This window comes from Crassostrea angulata, chromosome 3, assembly GCF_025612915.1.
Source record: "Crassostrea angulata isolate pt1a10 chromosome 3, ASM2561291v2, whole genome shotgun sequence".
Classification (NCBI taxonomy): domain Eukaryota; kingdom Metazoa; phylum Mollusca; class Bivalvia; order Ostreida; family Ostreidae; genus Magallana; species Magallana angulata.
In genome coordinates this window covers 53,074,386-53,091,974 of record NC_069113.1, presented here as the reverse complement: position 1 = coordinate 53,091,974, position 17,589 = coordinate 53,074,386, and the positions used below count along the sequence as shown (strand labels likewise).

The following is a 17,589-nucleotide window of genomic DNA, read 5'->3' as shown; positions in this document are numbered from 1 at the left end:
AAAATCATCACCTAACAAAATACATGAAATATCCTACTCAGTGGTACAAAAAATTTTAAAACTGAGTAAAGGAAAATGTAAAAATGCAGTCAAGGAAAAAAATAATTCTGAAGTATATATGGAACTACAATTGAAAAGTGTGATACCTTTACATGTCATTTATTTGCGATAGTGCGCTTGACATACATGTAACATTTAAATTGTGTACAAATAAACGTCATTTTATAAATAATGGGCCTTATTTTCTAATTAAAGTTGTAGAAAACACAATATAGGATACTGTACAGTAGATTCCTAATTGAACGTGATCGAGGAATAAATATTCGCGTAAAATCGAGAAAAGCTCGTCTCGTAAATTTTAATTTCTCCCTTTTATTAAAGGAATGAATTCAATAGGCTATTTATTTATTTTATACGATATAAAATGGTTGGGACAGTTTACGCTTTATAAACCGCGAAAAAAGCATAAACTGTTTCAATCCATTTTATATCGTATAAAACTAATAAATATATATTGAATTCATTGTTTATAATTTAATTTTTTTACTCTTCATTATAGATAAAAACGGTCCTTTGGCCTTTAAAATGACGTAAAATTGTACAAAATTCAAACGTAACGTCAGGCGTATTGATACGTTTTTGACGTTATTCTTACTATGACGTAGGCAACATTCTCTATACGATAAAAAATCATTTTTTAGCTAATCAGAAAGCGCGTTACAACCAGAAATAAATTATGAAGAAATAAGTAATAAATTTCGAAGCTTTGTCCATTTTTGACTAATGAAATATAGCTTTAACGCCTACAGTCTCTTCGAAAACGGCCTAAACCAAGCTCTTGATCTCCCCTTTCAAATGATTTTAAACCGAATAATTATAGGTATCGGGATTACTTTTCACATAATATAATACAATTTAATTCTGGTTGTAACGCGCTTTCTGATTGGCTAAAAATTTATTTTATATCGTATAAAGAATGTTGAAAATGGTTTGAAACATCGTCGGATACCCACGGGTGATCGCGTCTTTTACTGATAAGTAAAAGACGCGATCACCCGTGGGTATCCGACGATGGGTTTGAAACAGTTTACGCTTTTTTATAAACTGCGAAGCGATTTATAAAGCGTACACTGCCCCAAACCATTTTATATCGTATAAAACTAATCAATATTGAATTCATTCCTTAAGTAAATTCTGAAGGACCTATTTCATTTTCTTCATTAACAAATAAATTATGACGTCATAATAATTATAACATGAAGACACTCATTAACTAGGTCAAGATCTTGACCTTTTATGACAGTGTATTTATAGCGTACTCGATATACGACTATGACATCACAGTGATCATTGTGACGTCACTCTATTTTTTTAAATGAAAAATGCCAACTTTGTCGGGAATACGACGTTTCTCCAGAGCTGAGGCTGCTGATATTCGCAGCAACATTCCAGAAGCAGTTTTCTGGTCTGATGTAGAGGTGGCGAATTGGATTGAGGAATGTGGTTTTCCGCAATATAGGGTAAATAACGTGATAATATCAGATAAGGCGAGATGCCCATTTGTTTAATTCTAAAATGCAATTTCGAAATCCAATTTAGAACGGGATACAATGAATTTTTGAGATAATTTAATTGATATGTTTATAGTTTTGTCATGTTGTAAATTTTAGATTTACTGGATGGGTGTATCTCTTATTCATGAAATGTAAACATTTTGCCAGTTCTTTATTAAATGAAATTGATTAGAAATTCAATATTTTTTCCCGTGTAGGAAGGGAAAGAGAGAAGGGGCATTACAGAGTCCACTAATCAGAATAAAAATGGACTATTATCAGTTTTTAAATTTATTTAAGATTTTTGTTATTTATGTCCAACATTAAAACAAGATCACATACATGTATTTGCAGCGTGTTCGATTTATGCTGTGTCTCATAAGTTCAGTTTTTGAATTTCAGCAATGTTTCCTTGCCAACTTTGTCACAGGGAGGAAGCTAATTGCCGTGGACGCCTGTTCATTGCCAGAAATGGGAATTCAAGATTTTGAACATGTCAAGGTTTGTTTACATGTACTGTTTTGACATTATTTTTAGATAGCATTCACGAATTCGTTATGCGAGTTGAATATTTATTCTCGATATACAGTAAAATCACAGGCCCTGACGTTATAAACGTCATTAAAACATCATTTCCTTTACTAAAATAACAAGAGGCCCACGGGCCACATCGCTCACCTGAGTAACAATAGGCATGATAAAATCAGCTTCATGGAGTCATAATACAAAATATCTGGACAATGTGGTATAATACATGTAGATCTTATACCAAAAAAATTGTTTCCCTCTGGATATTTTTATATTAATATTCATTCAGTCCCTTTTCTAACAGGACGATTTTATAGTCATTACATTCAGCATTGCAGTTCCCAAAAAGACACTTAACAATTGTTTATATACAGGATATAAACCTAAATCAAACCCTGAACCCCTTGTGAGGCCCAATAATGGCCCACAATTTTAAAGAATCAGTAATATATAAAAATGCTTGCATATAAGTAAAAGCATATATAATAGCATTTCAATTTTTGTGAATAATTAAATGTTTTCCTTTATACAACTGAATCCCCAATGCGGCCCCACACTACTCCTAAAGATTGTGATTTGAACAAATTTGAATCTACACTATCTGAAGTTGCTTTCACTAAAGTTTCAGCTTTTCTAGGCAAATTTTTTTTATAGAAAAGATTTATAGATATTTTTCTATATATTCCTATGTAAAAAATTGTCTCCCATCCCCCTTGTGACCCCATCCTACCCCCGGGAATCATGATTTGCATAAATTTGAAATCTCACTATATACCTGGGGATGCTTCCAAACAAGTTTCAGCTTTCTTGCCCAAATGATTCTTGAAAAAAAGGTTTTAAAAGATTTACTCTATATATTCTTATGTAAAAATTTGACCCCCCCCCCCCCCCATTGTGGCTCCACCCTACACTCGGGAGTCACGATTTTCACAACATTGAATCTACACTACCTGAGGATGCTTCTATATATATAAGTTTCAGCTTTCCTGGCCAAATGGTTCTTGAGAAGATTTTTAAAGATTTACTCTATATATTCTTATCTAAAATTTGACCCCCCCCCCATTGTGGCCCCACCCTACACAGATGGTCATGCATGATTTTATAACCTAAAATTTACGCCAGCTGAGGATGCTTCCACATTAGTTTCAACTTTCCTTGTCAATCGGTTCTTGAGAAGAAGGGTCATGATTTTCACAACTTTGAATCTACACTACCCGAGGATGCTTCCACACAAGTTTCAGCTTTCCTGGCATAATGGTTTCTGAGAAGAAGATTTTTAAAGATTACTCAACATATTCCTATCCATGTAAAAAGTTGACCCCCCCATTGTGGCCCCACCCTACCCCGAGGGTCATGATTTTCACAACTTTAAATCTACACTACCCGAGGATGCTTCCACACAAGTTTCAGCTTTCCTGGCTGGTTGATTTCTGAGAAGAAGAATTTAAAGATTTACTATATATATTTCTATGTAAAAAGTCCCCCCCCCCCCAATGTGGCCCAATTCTACCCTCGAGGGTCATGATTTTCACAACTTTGAATCTACACTACCTGAGGATGCTTCCACAAAAGTTTCAGCTTTCCTGGCCTAATGGTTCGTGAGAAAAAGATTTTTGAAAGTTTTTCGAAAATTTTCAATACTTCCTAATTATCTCCCTTTGCAAAAGGGCGTGATCCTTAATTTTTACAACTTTGAATCCTCTTAGCCTAAGTTTCACCAATGAATTTTAAATGTGAAAATGTTTCTATCGCGAATTTTCCGTGTTGTTGCGCTAAGCCCGGTAGCATGCCAATCGGCTTTCTACTAAAAATACTACGTACCAACTTTCACGAACGTATCTTGTATCTTATTTGTATTCTAAACTGTAAATTGTAATGTAAAAGTTCTTAAAATCCATATGGTGAATTCAGGGGAAAGCTCAATTCGTTACACTCTCTATAAAGTTTACGCTGAATAAAAACTCCAAAACGAAACAAAAGCTCAACAAGTTGTATTTAAGTTGATGAGATAAGGGTACATGGTATTCCAATGAAAACCGATTCTCGGAGTTCCGAGATAACAAGTTCCGAGATAACAACTTGATAACGTGCGGAGATTCCACCACGGACAGTCCGATATAATTCTTTGCACAAAATCGACACTAACGTGCGGAAATCCAGCACAGCTAGCCCGATATCACACACACTCCACTAACGTGCGGTGTTCCAGCACAGTTAGCTCAACCGTTCTCTTTCCAATCTTAAATCATTCTCTCTTACAATTATTTTTTTGTCACATGAAAGCATCTCCGTTTGTTTGGTTATTTCCTCTTTTTTGTTACAAACTCCATTGCGTAATTAATCTGAGAGAAAAAAAAACTTAAGTTATCATAGCAGCTTGTAAATTTTAAATCGATAACGATTGTTATAGATAAGTTTAGAAATCTACGATTTTATAAACTTTTAATGTAACATAAGGATGCTTTGTGCCAAGTTTGGTTGAAATTGGCCTAGTGGTTCTTGAGAAGATATGTTGAAATGTAAAAAGTTTACAGACAGACGGACCGATAGACAGACGGACGACAGACAAAATGTGATCAGAATAGCTCACTTGAGCTTTCAGCTCAGGTGAGCTAATAATTGTTATCAATAGTTAACATTATAGCAAAGTACATGTAATATCTTAGTTTAAGAAAAAAATAGGTGTGTGTTACATGTAGTACAGCATAAATATGATTTGGCCATTTTATTTAACACGCACAGCAAATCACGGAGTTAATCAGGAATTTACTTGGTGTGCCAAAGTTCCCCGAACAGCGTGATGTACGCATGCGTGATCCTCGCATCGCGTACTTGGAGTTCAAGCGGCGGACCGGAAAAGAAACCGACAGCACCACCTACAACAGCTTCCTGTTTGATAACCGACATCTCTTCCCGATGAGGAGAAAGTCGGGATCCTTGTGATTTCTTGGAATAATGACACCTTCGCTTTTCGATCGTAACATCACGGTTATAATGTCAACATTATCTGTAAAATCAATCGCTTGAATATTAAAAAACTCAAACAAACCAGGGTATAGTGCATTTAATGTCACAATCTAGTGTCATATACATTAAACGTACAGGTGCACGATTGGTATATATCAACAAACATCTCAATGTCGATCTCTTAATTCAATGATAAACATGTATACACCCAAATTGAATGTAAATTGATTTCCTCTACTTAAACCTGTCAGTGTAACGGAGACGATCAAAATTAGGATCAAGTAAATCACATTTATACAATAATACAGGTGATGAATAAGGTATGATGAAATAACTGAAGGGGGTAAAAACGCGAGTACTTGTCCAGTGACCACTCTTTTCCAACATGCAACCATATATGATCACAATGCGTTCTAACGCATCAACGTAAAGAGCATATGAATGTATGTAAATGCATTTTTTCCCCTATATTTTGAGTGTTTGTGCAAAAATTTAACGAAATTGTGCGGATATTAAAAACTTTTTAAAAACAATTAATTAGAAAATCACTCACGACGCTAAGAACTATTACAGAAATATTCCCATTCTATACAAAATAATTCATAAAATAATTTCGTTTTAAATGGGAATGAAATACGTTTAATTCTAAAGATTAATTTATAATTTACTATAATTATATTTTATGATTTAAATTTGATAATACATGTATTACTTTTCTTTTGATTCTACAAGAAGGCTCGTCACCATTGCAACTGTCTCCGGCGATGTAATGAATAATAAATTTACTATGCTAATGGATAGTAGCCATCTGATTATAATTTTAATCTCAAACAAAAAGTCCGGCAAATTTCAATTATATAACAAATGATGGTGGAATTCAGTCAATAAGGACTCAAGTATAACTTCTATACAGTAAGGAATGAAGAAGTGAATTAAATGTTCTATACGTCTAAATATGGTTGTATTGACCAATTATTGGCCACCAGCAAGAAATGGACAAACGATTCTAAATCACCCAACTTCTGATAAATATGGGAACATGTAACAAAAAGAAAACCCCCCACATGTATATATACAAACTCGCTGCTCATTTTTAGTAATTTATGATTTGTTGACACATGGGAATTTCGATAACCCCCTCTCAAAAAATCCGAGAAAATATTTCCTGACTTCCATATTTCCAAATAAACAAATTACATTTTATCAATCGTCACAATCAAAACCATTATGAAAAATTATTGTATAAACGATATAAAATCGGGAAGAAACCCAACAACATTTATATCCCTCGTACATGTACATGTACCAATGTGAGGTGTATACAAAACCCACACCAGTCAATCCCCCACATCAAAAACCAATATCTATACAACCTAAGAAACGACTTGTAAATTTAAAAGGTCTTTACTCTGCACACGAATAGGTCAAGACACTATACCATTTCAAGTGGTCCCAAAGTAAATATACATGTAATGTTCGAATGCATAATCGCTTATCTTCGAAGACCATTCATGGAAACAGACGGCGCCCCCACCCCCACCCCGCCACGAGAGAGAGAGAGAGAGAGAGAGAGAGAGAGAGAGAGAGGTTGGTTTATGACAATGCCTAAAGCACCAATTTGAAATGCGTTTCTTTTCCTACGTTGCTTGTTTTATATCTTTCTTATTATGGACACTTTTACCCACTTCTTTCTTGCATTAAACAATGATGACTCTATCCAAGTATTGATATTTCAACATATTAGCATAAAGAAGAAACCGCATATAAATATATCTATCAACTCCGTTCTAAATAATAGTTCATAGTTGAGCGTTTGTTTCCACAAATAAACACACATATACACAGATTATACAACAGGAAACGAGGCGCGGTGACCTCGTCTGTGTGTCTGTCCAAGTTCTCACCACTCCACTCATAGAGCATGCGTAGACATGGCGTCATTGTCATTCTAAAAACAAAAACAAAAATCACATTCATTAAGATATTGATATCTAAAAACATCCATGTCGAAATTATGTTCTACTGTTATTATCTGAAAGGAGCAAGATTCATTTTTTCACAAATATACAACGTGTTATTTCCCAGCCCCATTTCATGTAATTTTTTCAAGGAAATGAACCAACACATACTACATTACTCCATCTCTAACGCTTTTAAAAATACATGCACTTACCGGTGTTTAAGTTGAAAATTTTCAAATATTCAGTCTGTTAATTAATTTTTTTTTATCGATATTAAATATCAAAATAAAGGCTAAGTAGTATTTCTCAGGTTACAGAAATTTTGTTCTTCAAAAACGAAGCAAGAAGCCATTAAATCAAAACCGAAATGATGTGAACAAATCAAATACTGCACATTTCCCCCGAACGCAAGGGATTTGAGAATTGCTTTTTGCAGAAATTTTACTTTATATGATTCAAGGCAATACTGATCATGCGCGGATCTAGAGGAGGACCCCCCCCCCCCCCTTGGAAAATTCAAATGTATTAAACTCACATAGCGAATTTACCAAAAATAAGCATCGGATACCCTCTCCCCTTGAAAATTTTTTGTATAAGCACATGCTACTTCCAAATTCTGAAGATAAAAGCCAACTACGTATGTCTCCACAAGAGGCCAATGGGCCACATCGCTCACATGAGAAACGAAAGTCATGATTAAATCAGCTTTCTGGGGTAATATACAAAATATATGAAAGATGTAGTAAAGAAGGTCCTGTTAAAAACGATTTCCAAAATTTTGGAAACTAGATGATTTCATTATTAATTTACATATTGAGCATCGCAGTTCTCAAGAAGATTAAGACCAAGAAGATAATGAAGACAGATACTATTCATATGAACATAACCTTAATCAAATTTTGAACCCCTTGTGTGGCCCCAGAATTGTCCAGGGGTCACAGTCTAAAATACTGAGAAGCTTCAAATGTCAAGATGCTTGCTTATAAGTAATACCATATATTATAAAATATGAGTTTTTGAGAATAATAAAATTTATTTCCTATGTAAAAATTCAACCACGGCTCCATTGAGGCCTCATGCTAACCCCAGGGATCATGATTTGAACAAACTTACCAAGTGTAAATTCAAGTTACAGCTTTCATGGTCAATTGGTATTTGAGAAGAAGAGTTTTAAAGATTTTTGTCAATACATGTATATTCTTAAGTAGAAATTCGACCCCCCCCCCCCAAATTGTGGTCCCACCTTAATCCCAGGGATCATTATTTAAACATACTTGAATCTACACTACCTGAGGATGCTTCCACACAAGTAACAATTTGTCTGGCTGATTTTTTTGAGATTTTTCTCTATATATTTTTATGTAAAAATTTTAACCTACCATTATAGCCTCGCCCTACCTTTGGGCATCGAGATTTAAACAAACATAAATTTACAGTACCTGATAATGCTTCCACACAAGTTACAACTTGGATTTTGAGAAGAGGTTTAAAGATTTTTCTCTATATATTCTAAAGCAAATATTTGACCCCCCTCCCCAAACTAACCTCTGGGATCATAATTTGAACAAACTTGAATTTCCAGTACCTTATGATGCTTCCACGAAAGTTACAGCTTGCCTGACCAATTGGTTATTGAGAAGATTTTAAAAAAATACGCACAAATTTCCCCCTTCAAAAGGGACCTCGCTGTTCATTTTAACAAATTTGAAAGCGCTTCACTTTGGTTTGTGCCAAGTTTGCTTGAAATCGGCTCAGTGGTTCTGAAGAAGACGAAAATGTGAAAAGTTTACGACAACAATAGCGACAGACACTGGGCAAATTTTGATTAAAAAAGCTCATTTAAGCCCTCGGCTCAGGTGAGCTAAAAACCCCTTAAAATATGGTATGGTTAAAGAAATTAAACTATGCATCTTGTGGTTTTTAGATCAAAAACCTTTTATCATTTTATAATTCTGTAACATCCATGGAAAAATGATGAAGCAAAGTCCCCAATGACTTATGGTATGGTTTAAGGCATTAAACCATTATCTGTGGGTTTTAAAGACCAAGATCCTCTTATCAAATAATGCAGTAAGTATAAGTCTGTGTTATATCACCTATTCCCATCTTTATTGAACAGACCTGTCATAACATCACACATATATCCAGAGTAGTTAACATACATAACTACAGCTATAATAGTATTGCATATCAGTAAGTCTCACACCGGCGGTGTGCTACATTGTTACATATAATAGTACATAATCATCTGATGAAGGGGTAGTAAGGACCCCTTGAGGTTATAACATAAAATGTCCAAAGGGTCTAAACCGAACAAACTTATCTGTAATGGAATAAAGTGATGTCTCGTAGAACAAATCTAATATCATAACAAGACATAGACTTGAAAGTTCCACTCTGATGAAGTCTTTCATGAAAAGTATATGGTAAATTGCGTCAGAAATCCTTGAATGCCAAATTCAACATTACTACGCTATGATAACATTTTCTAGTATTCTAAAATATTCTCCATCTACTTTTGCACCATCATTAGAGCACTAATGGCTAATTAGCAAAATTACTGGTAGAGGTGCTATTGAGATTCTGTTTCTGGACAATGTGTATGAAAGAAAAATCTGGATGCTTTATGAAAACAAAAATGGGGCAGAATACTCATCAGTTATTTCCCCTTACAAAAAATGCATCTTTTAACACAGTGACTTCAAAAAGGTTTGGACTAAAATGATGACTTTATGTTCTAATAGCACTAAAAATAAATCCAGTATACATAATGTTCTTTTCCAAATTTTCAATTTAACAAGAAACATATAGCAAGAAGAGTGACTATTTTTATCAGTATTTTTCAAAATAAGATCAATCTGTGTGTGATCATGTGGTAACGTCATGTAAATCACCTCTTAAGGAAGGAAGCCCCATTTCAATATGTTAAAGGAGTATGTCATGATACAACTAAACGGCTGCCATATGTTTATACATAAACAAGTCTGTTATTCAATAGCAGATTAGGAAAAAGTTTCCCTGGAATAAGTTAATGCTGAGTGTGCTATTACTGCAGTCTAATTTCACAGATCTGCACTGAATAAGTCCTACACTAAGAAGACACAATGACAAGCAATATAATACTAAAGGTTAATTCACTGGAGAGAATGCAAGTGTAAGTATCTTGAATTTCGATGACGTCTGATGATTCTATGCAAGTACTGCATGTTCTAAAGTGATGGATGAAAGCACACTGATTGAAGACTAGAACCACACATGAACTTGGTTAACGAAGTGAAAGTACTCGCCCCTCACCCCCTCACACTAGATGATCTCCAATGTTAGCTATTGGCTAAGGGATACGAGTTTGTTCCACTTATTCTACATAAATGTATTCCATTGGTTGAAAGGTCTAAGAAAAAGTTCAAGCCATGTTTATCTTTTTTTGTTACAGGCACAGATAATACAAAGTTTCTGGTTGAAGGGAAAGGGTATCTAAGATTCTGATATTGCTGTGTAGGTAAATAAATTTATGGCATAAAGACAGGGTCTCAAAACTCGTCTCACTAACTCTAGACTCTATATATTACCCTAATTTTCTCAAATTATCTATAAATATAACAGTATAAAACTCTCATATATTCACAAGAGAATATTTCAACACATGTATAGATGTGTAAACACCTTTGAAAAGAGGAACATTTCTATTAAATATATATAATATGTAATGACACGATAGAATATCTATACACATAACAAGTGTATTTCTAATACAGCTGTATATTTATGAAGATTCACATATGCTTACATCTTTTTAGCTGGGAAAAAAAGCTCTTCATACTTATAAAACTTGTTTTAAAAAAAAAAGGGAAAATATGACTTATATCTTTCAGGACTAGTAAGGCTTCCATCTTTGGATAAACACAGTGAGGTCAACAGACAAGCTTGACACTGTATCGTGGAAATTAAGGAGGCTCAACAAGTGACATCACAAAGAAATACCCTTACTGATCTTAGTCCTATGTGTAGCACTTAGACATGAAAGATTTAACATGTAAATAGATTCTTTGAATGCTAAGAGACATTTTTCAATCCAGTCTAATGACTATCATTTGATTTGATTTCCCAGGGAGTCACAGGCTAATCATGTGATTTTTCTCCTCAGGGTTGTGGAGATTCCCCAAAGTAAAAAGTAAATGTTAATATCAAAATATATTTCATAAAAATAATGTCCAGGCAACCCAAGATTCCCTTCACTGGTCCGCCGTGGGGGGGTTTAATACTAATGTTGCATGAAATTAGAAAAAGAAAAGCAGCTTAACAAATGAGCATTCTATCAAAAGGAAAGCAGTTTATCAGCTAAGTAAATTTTAAAGACAAAAAAAAGGATTTTTTTTAAACTTCCGATGTTACAAATGTACTTACCAGATTTTATAATATCAAATTAAATGAATCAAATTATGATAATGCAAGTTATACCTTATAAACAAAGAAAACAAAGGTTCTAGTCAAAACAATTTTCATGGAAAAGATTTGGCTCATTTCTAAGAGACTATTATTAAATAGTTTACAATTTGGTCTGTTTTTAAGAGGGTGCATTTTCCTTTAGAACTATGGTAAATCCCTTTGAGTGGTCAATACCACATCACTGTCATATCTGTGTGAGAAAATCTGTTGCCTGGACATGACAATATCACAACAGTGACAAAATGGAAGAACATTCGAATAAAAAAACACCATGCAGAGACTGATCAGCCGCGACTGATCGGACAATAATCGCCGATCGGACAATAATCGCCGTTCTGTCAAATACAGCTGTTGTCCAAAAACAGTGGCTGAGATAATGAAAGTAGCTTAATGTAAAATGGTATTTACAAACAGATGACGTATATATCACATAGTCTTGTAGTATACAAAACAGGCCCTGGCCCTTGCTTCCCACTCTGTGTATGACTGGGCGTCGCCTTTAACATGCGATGGGTTGCCACTCGCAAGGACCAGGTATTGGACACCATTCATCAAAACATTAACAATAAAAAAGTATAACAATAAGAGAAAAGTGCCCATAACAAGGTGAGTGCGTGACAATAGTGAAACAACAGTTTGATTGTTGGTTGTAAATCTGCCCAAGATCTTCAAATCTTATAAAACAGGACAACATGCAATACTACAGTAGATATTCTTGTAAATAAACTCTTCAGTTCTTGCTTAGCAAGGACATTTAAAAAATTAAAAAATTAGCATTTTACAATCAGAAAAAGCTAATATAAACTTCCATCAAAAGCATATACTTCTAATAAAAAGGAAAAAGTCGATTTTGCAAGTCTGAGTGTAAAATACTAAATCATAAAAAAATTTCCTGTTTGATTTTTTTTTTGTTTTCTGCAAATATTGGTAAACAAGAAAAACAGAAGATATCTTGTAACAGAAGCTGACAACAATTGGTCCGAATATACACCAGAAACACAACAGCGACTCAGGAGCTGGCATTGACGGTGCGATCGCTTCGCCACTTGCCGTATTTGTAAGTCTCGTTCACACCTTTCATGCCGATGTCCTGCCATCGCCCCAGATTTTTCTCTTTGCGGAATTGTTCCCATCGCTCATCATCTGATTCGTGCGACAGGTAGCGCTGTCCCACGTTTTCCTCAAGCTGCCGAAGGTCGCACCACGTCTGGTAATCCTAATGAATCAGGCAAGATGATATTAGAAATCGGCAACAATCAGAGAAAGGTGTTAATATAATTCAATTCAAGAGATTTATTCATTATCAATAATACAATTCAACTCTAATAAGATGAGAATACATGATATGAAGTAATTAAACATTAATTTTACTATTCAGGATGTAATGTTAAAAGAATATCTAAAAGTATAATAGATTAATTTCTTTTAAATAATATTTATATCTATAGTGTCTAATTTTGATTAATTAAGAACAGTGCTATATAATAAAAAAGGTATTTTGAAAGCAAAGCTCTAAATCATAAAATTTATTAAAATCACAGAATAAAACCCAAACTCTAATTTTATTACAACAGATTGTCTTGAACGTTATGGTTTAATGCATTGTTAAAGGGAGATAAGTGTCAAATCACCTGAAGCCAAACGTGAGAGAGAGACTTATCCACTGTGAACCGTTTGCGCATTTTGACTTGGAGTAGGTTACTGATCAAATCGATTGCTGCAAGAAGGCAAGAAATCTTTAAAAAATCGAAAATCTAACCTCAACCTCAAAACTTAATTCCATGCTTAGTCTTAAAATATAATTATGCCAGCTTTCTTAACTGGTCTTAATGGAGGACATAACTGAAAAATGGCCGGTGTGCCTGTTTAAAAATAATCATCCCATGCAGCACCATGACAATCCATGTCTGACTTTGTATTAAGACTGAGATATGAAATTTCATATTGCACGCTAACTATCTTCATTAAAAATCATAACAGGCCAAGAATGTCAAATTTCTATAAAGGAAAAAATTTAAAGCTTTGGCTTCTGGAAAATCATAAATAATGAATTAAAAGAGAAAAAAGGGAAGGAATTTATCCTTTAACAAATATCTTAATAAACAAGATTTTATGCTCTGAAATGCTAATAAAGTGGCTATCCAGAATTATCACTGAAGAGAGTTCAGACATGGAGAAATAATAATCAATGAGTGAAGTATATGCATATAATATAACTGTATGTCTACACAGAGAATTCTCTGTAATTATCTGTGAGGTGAAAGACAGAGGAAATCCAAGTCTACAAAGAAATTGTTTTAATCTGTTTGATGATAGGAACCATCCTAGTCACTGTTTGTAATAGGAGAGGCTTTTTATATCACCCTGATTAAATAATACAATTCATTAGACCTACAAAGGCATTACTATCTCAGCTGAAAGCATACGTTATAGAATGACACAGCAAATCATAAATAATGAGGTTAAATCTGTCTACACACTTGACCACTACATCCTAAAGCATTAGGTCTTTATCCACACAGTAGATAGGAGAAGATTGAGTTATCACACAGTGCTGAACACACCCTTCTACTGGACTGCAGTATCAAAATAGTTCAGTATGGTACAATTTCAGTAATTATGCTCTCTCAAAGCTAACAATCCCACCCTCCATAGGGAAAAACATTTCTAATGATTCTTCCTCGGTTTAATCTCCTTTCCCAAAGCTGAGTAACTTAAACATCTAGAACCATTTAAATAAGAGCTTGGACTTTGGGTAGTTGTCAAACAATAATGTGATGTAGGCTTGTCTATTTCATTGCTGTCCACGCGGCCATGGATCTGTGAAATCAACAAGATATGTCTGGCTTTTGCAAGACTATGCAATCGGTGTATACTTCACTTGAAACTGCGTCATCTTTACCTTGTTTTGATGCAAGAAATAGATAGCTACGTCCAACCGAAAGACCAAGGTCTTGTTAAAATGGTTCTATATATAGACAAGTAAGTAGAGCAGAGGAAAAAGTGAGTTGACATTAATGAAAAAAAAACTATTAAATTTTAAGGTACCACCAAGATTAAAAAACCCTCATTAAAACTTTGTCAGAAAGGAAAATACACTAAAAATTTCCAAAACCAAAAATAATGAAGAAACCCTCACTAATATAGATTGTCTTTTAACATTGAGTGCACTCGTGTGATATATGTTCTAACAGATGTGCCAGGGTGTGTTCAGTGAAGAAGCTACAGGTGGTGTACACATGTGCAGCACACATGTGGATATGTGAAGCACCTGCATCAACCATGGGTGGCTAAGGACTTTTGAACAAGAGGGACGCTTTTTATGATTGGTCTGTAGAAGCACGTTGATGCAGTCTCGAGCTGTAAAGTAACGTTGTACATTAAGTCACAAAGCGAAATAATATAATCATTCAACGGGTGACTGTGTTATACTTTTATACTTTGATTACATAATACTCATATATAGCAAGGATTGTATAGGTTAAATCTGTACCTATCATCATTTATTTCACCATAAATCCAAGTCATGTTCGGAAGAACAGGTGTTCACTTTTAACCGCTGGCGAGGAACATTTGGGTGAGCACACCCTATGCTGAACATGCCTCAGTTCTACGGCGCTGTTCTCTATCTCCTGTTTTCAAAACTATAATTATTTTGCTCTTCAATGAGACTGGTATCATTACATCATACAAATGAAAAATCAAATACAAAGGTATAACACAGTCATAAAGAAATGGATTCAACAGTTGTATAATACAGAACCCAAAACTCAAAATATATCATGTATCAAAGGCATTCACTTCTCTAAAGAAAAAATAACTCTTTCCATCTTTGCTAAATCTATCTAAATTAAAATTAATCTTATTGAAAATAAACTATCTGACTTGAAACAGGTCTAACTATAGTAAGCAATGCCAGCATTTCAAACATCAATAAGTCAAAGATGTTTATCACGCATTCTTCATAGTAAGCTGTAAACTTTTTCTAAATCACATCTCAGATTTGTGTATGAATGACTCTGGGTTTTGATAGATCTTATAATTAATTATGTGACTGTAAAGTCCCATACAATGCATTCAAAATAAGTGAAAAACATATTTAAAATACAGAATTTCATGTTCATTGTGTGAATGTTCTGAATGACAGAGGATGCAGGCATTTGTTTACACAAATTTTTGAAAGTCAATATTTCACATTTAATGTCTTGGTGCATACACTGTGGAATCATCATTGTTTGTGGAGGACCAATGTTCCTGGAACGTATATACAAGCATTTCTTTAATATTCATTACAATTGTTCCGATTACACTACCAACAAAATTATGTCCCCATGAACCAGGAAAATTTTGGCTACCAACGAACATTGACCCCCATGAATAAAAATGATTCCACAGTATCTGTCGAAAATCCATGCATTCATGGACACTAGTATATCTAATGAGGTTTAAATGTCATTTCAGAAACAAAACAAGATTGATTAGACCATTGAGCCTCAGCTGATTACCTTCCTGAGAGAGTTCCTTCCAGGGCATGGCGGGGTACATGAAGGAAGCGTTCTGTATCTGGTCACTGATCTCCTCATCCTCATTGAAAGGGAATGTTCCACTTAAACTGAAATCAGCATAAATAGGCAATAGAATTGTAATATAGCCTAAGTGTATAATACAGGTGACAAGAGGATATCCATCTTATTTTATATCCAAATTTTTCCTCATGCAGCAAAAAATTTTTTTAAAAAATATCTTATTCTGTACTGAATGAAGAAATAACAAGAGTGTATGAGATAGGGAAGTTGGCAATACTGATCAAACATACAAGTATATGAGGTGGATAGGGCAGATTAGCTGGTGTAATATAGATGTGTAGTGGGGATAATGTTACATACATTATATAGTAAGTAAGGGTAGGGGCGGTGTTACTTACCAGACATATATAATAACCCCCACAGACCACATTATACAGTAAGTAAGGGTAGGGGCGATGTTACTTACCAGACATATATAATTACCCCCACAGACCACATGTCCAGGGAGCGATTGTAACCTTTATCTTTTAGAACTTCAGGGGCTAAAATGGAATGAATAGATTTACTTAACATGAACCAGCTACAACAAGTATGCATCATATATTTTTAACAATAACCATGTTATAGACTCAAGAGTATCAAAATATTGTCTCACCGAGATAGGCAGGGGTGCCCACTACCGATCTCCTGAAAGATTTTTCTCCAATGATGCGAGCAAATCCAAAATCACACAGTTTTACCTGAAATGATAAAGTCATCCATCAGGATATAGCTCATAACAAGAAGTTGACATCAGGAGCCAAAGCAAATAATGTTTGAGAAGCTTTTAAAAATACTTGATTAAAAGACAATAAACTCTGTCTTCTACACAAGGGAAGTGATTACCTGAGGGAATGCCGTCTCTGATGACAACAACACATTCTCTGGCTTTAAATCACAATGGACAATGTGCTTGGAGTGTAAGTGTTTTAGAGCCATCAAAATCTGGATAATGAAAATCAAATTATGAGACCAAAATTACAATGGTAAATTGGTAATTTTTGCTGACAGAAGCATAAAGCTACCTATCTTTTGGCATGTGTAAGATAAATAGTAATTAAGATCCAAGTATATATATTATCTTGATGCTTGTAATTTTTGCAATTTCAAAATTTCCTCTACACAACTTTACACAAACAAAATGTAATTACTCTATATTTATCAACAACAACAAAAATAAACACGCTTGACTTGAAACAACAATGTTAATGAGTTTCTTTATCATACTGCCCGTGTTAGAGTTGAGCTGACTCACTCAGTGATTCTTTCACTGAGATAGCCCTGAGATAAGGATGAGAATACTGACCTGTGAGATAAGGAATTTGGTAATTCTTTCACTGAGCCTGCCCTTGGGACTGGAGAGAATCATTTCCAACATGTCTCCCTTCTGTTTCTCCATTACCACAAAGATTCTCTCCGGCGTCTCGAACATCTTTTCAAGGTTCACAACGCCAGGGTGATGTAGATTCTGTAACCAATCAGTGAGGATAAACTTTATAAAGCTCTTCTTCATACTGCCTCCATGCAGCATCACATTTAATATAAAGTTCAATATTTCAATCTTCAACA

General features: G+C 34.4%; 2 protein-coding genes across 7 annotated transcripts in view; one reads left to right on the top strand and one right to left on the bottom strand.

The window, feature by feature from the left end:
* The first annotated feature begins 1,382 nt into the window (after positions 1–1,382).
* On the top strand, positions 1,383–5,127 carry LOC128175447 (sterile alpha motif domain-containing protein 15-like). The gene is made up of 3 exons (XM_052841075.1): positions 1,383–1,520; positions 1,956–2,054; positions 4,824–5,127. Exons 1-3 carry the CDS (start codon positions 1,383–1,385, stop codon positions 5,022–5,024), a joined length of 438 nt encoding a protein of 145 aa, XP_052697035.1. The 3' UTR covers positions 5,025–5,127.
* A 7-nt stretch (positions 5,128–5,134) lies between these two features.
* LOC128175446 (serine/threonine-protein kinase D3-like) overlaps positions 5,135–17,589 on the bottom strand; it is a 34,227-nt gene continuing 21,772 nt past the window's right edge. For 3 of the 6 annotated variants that reach the window (XM_052841069.1, XM_052841071.1, XM_052841072.1), the window contains 7 exons: positions 17,327–17,488; positions 16,867–16,965; positions 16,637–16,721; positions 16,448–16,523; positions 15,961–16,067; positions 14,727–14,815; positions 9,097–12,671 (listed from right to left, as the gene is read on the bottom strand). In XM_052841069.1, the coding sequence (XP_052697029.1) occupies positions 12,465–12,671; positions 14,727–14,815; positions 15,961–16,067; positions 16,448–16,523; positions 16,637–16,721; positions 16,867–16,965; positions 17,327–17,488 (825 nt within the window). In that variant the 3' untranslated portion in view covers positions 9,097–12,464. Of the gene's footprint in view, positions 6,997–9,096; positions 12,672–13,086; positions 13,173–14,726; positions 14,816–15,960; positions 16,068–16,447; positions 16,524–16,636; positions 16,722–16,866; positions 16,966–17,326; positions 17,489–17,589 lie in introns of those variants that run through there. The other 3 variants (XM_052841073.1, XR_008242684.1, XM_052841070.1) reach the window with 3 other exon arrangements.

What these genes read in the sequence shown, in the direction of transcription:
- LOC128175447 (XM_052841075.1), top strand. Translation starts at nt 1,383, where the DNA reads ATGCCAACTTTGTCGGGAATACGACGTTTCTCCAGAGCTGAGGCTGCT. An exon ending in GTGGTTTTCCGCAATATAGG is followed by an intron (nt 1,521 to 1,955) that starts GTAAATAACGTG and finishes TTTGAATTTCAG; the next exon opens with CAATGTTTCCTTGCCAACTT. An exon ending in AAGATTTTGAACATGTCAAG is followed by an intron (nt 2,055 to 4,823) that starts GTTTGTTTACAT and finishes TAACACGCACAG; the next exon opens with CAAATCACGGAGTTAATCAG.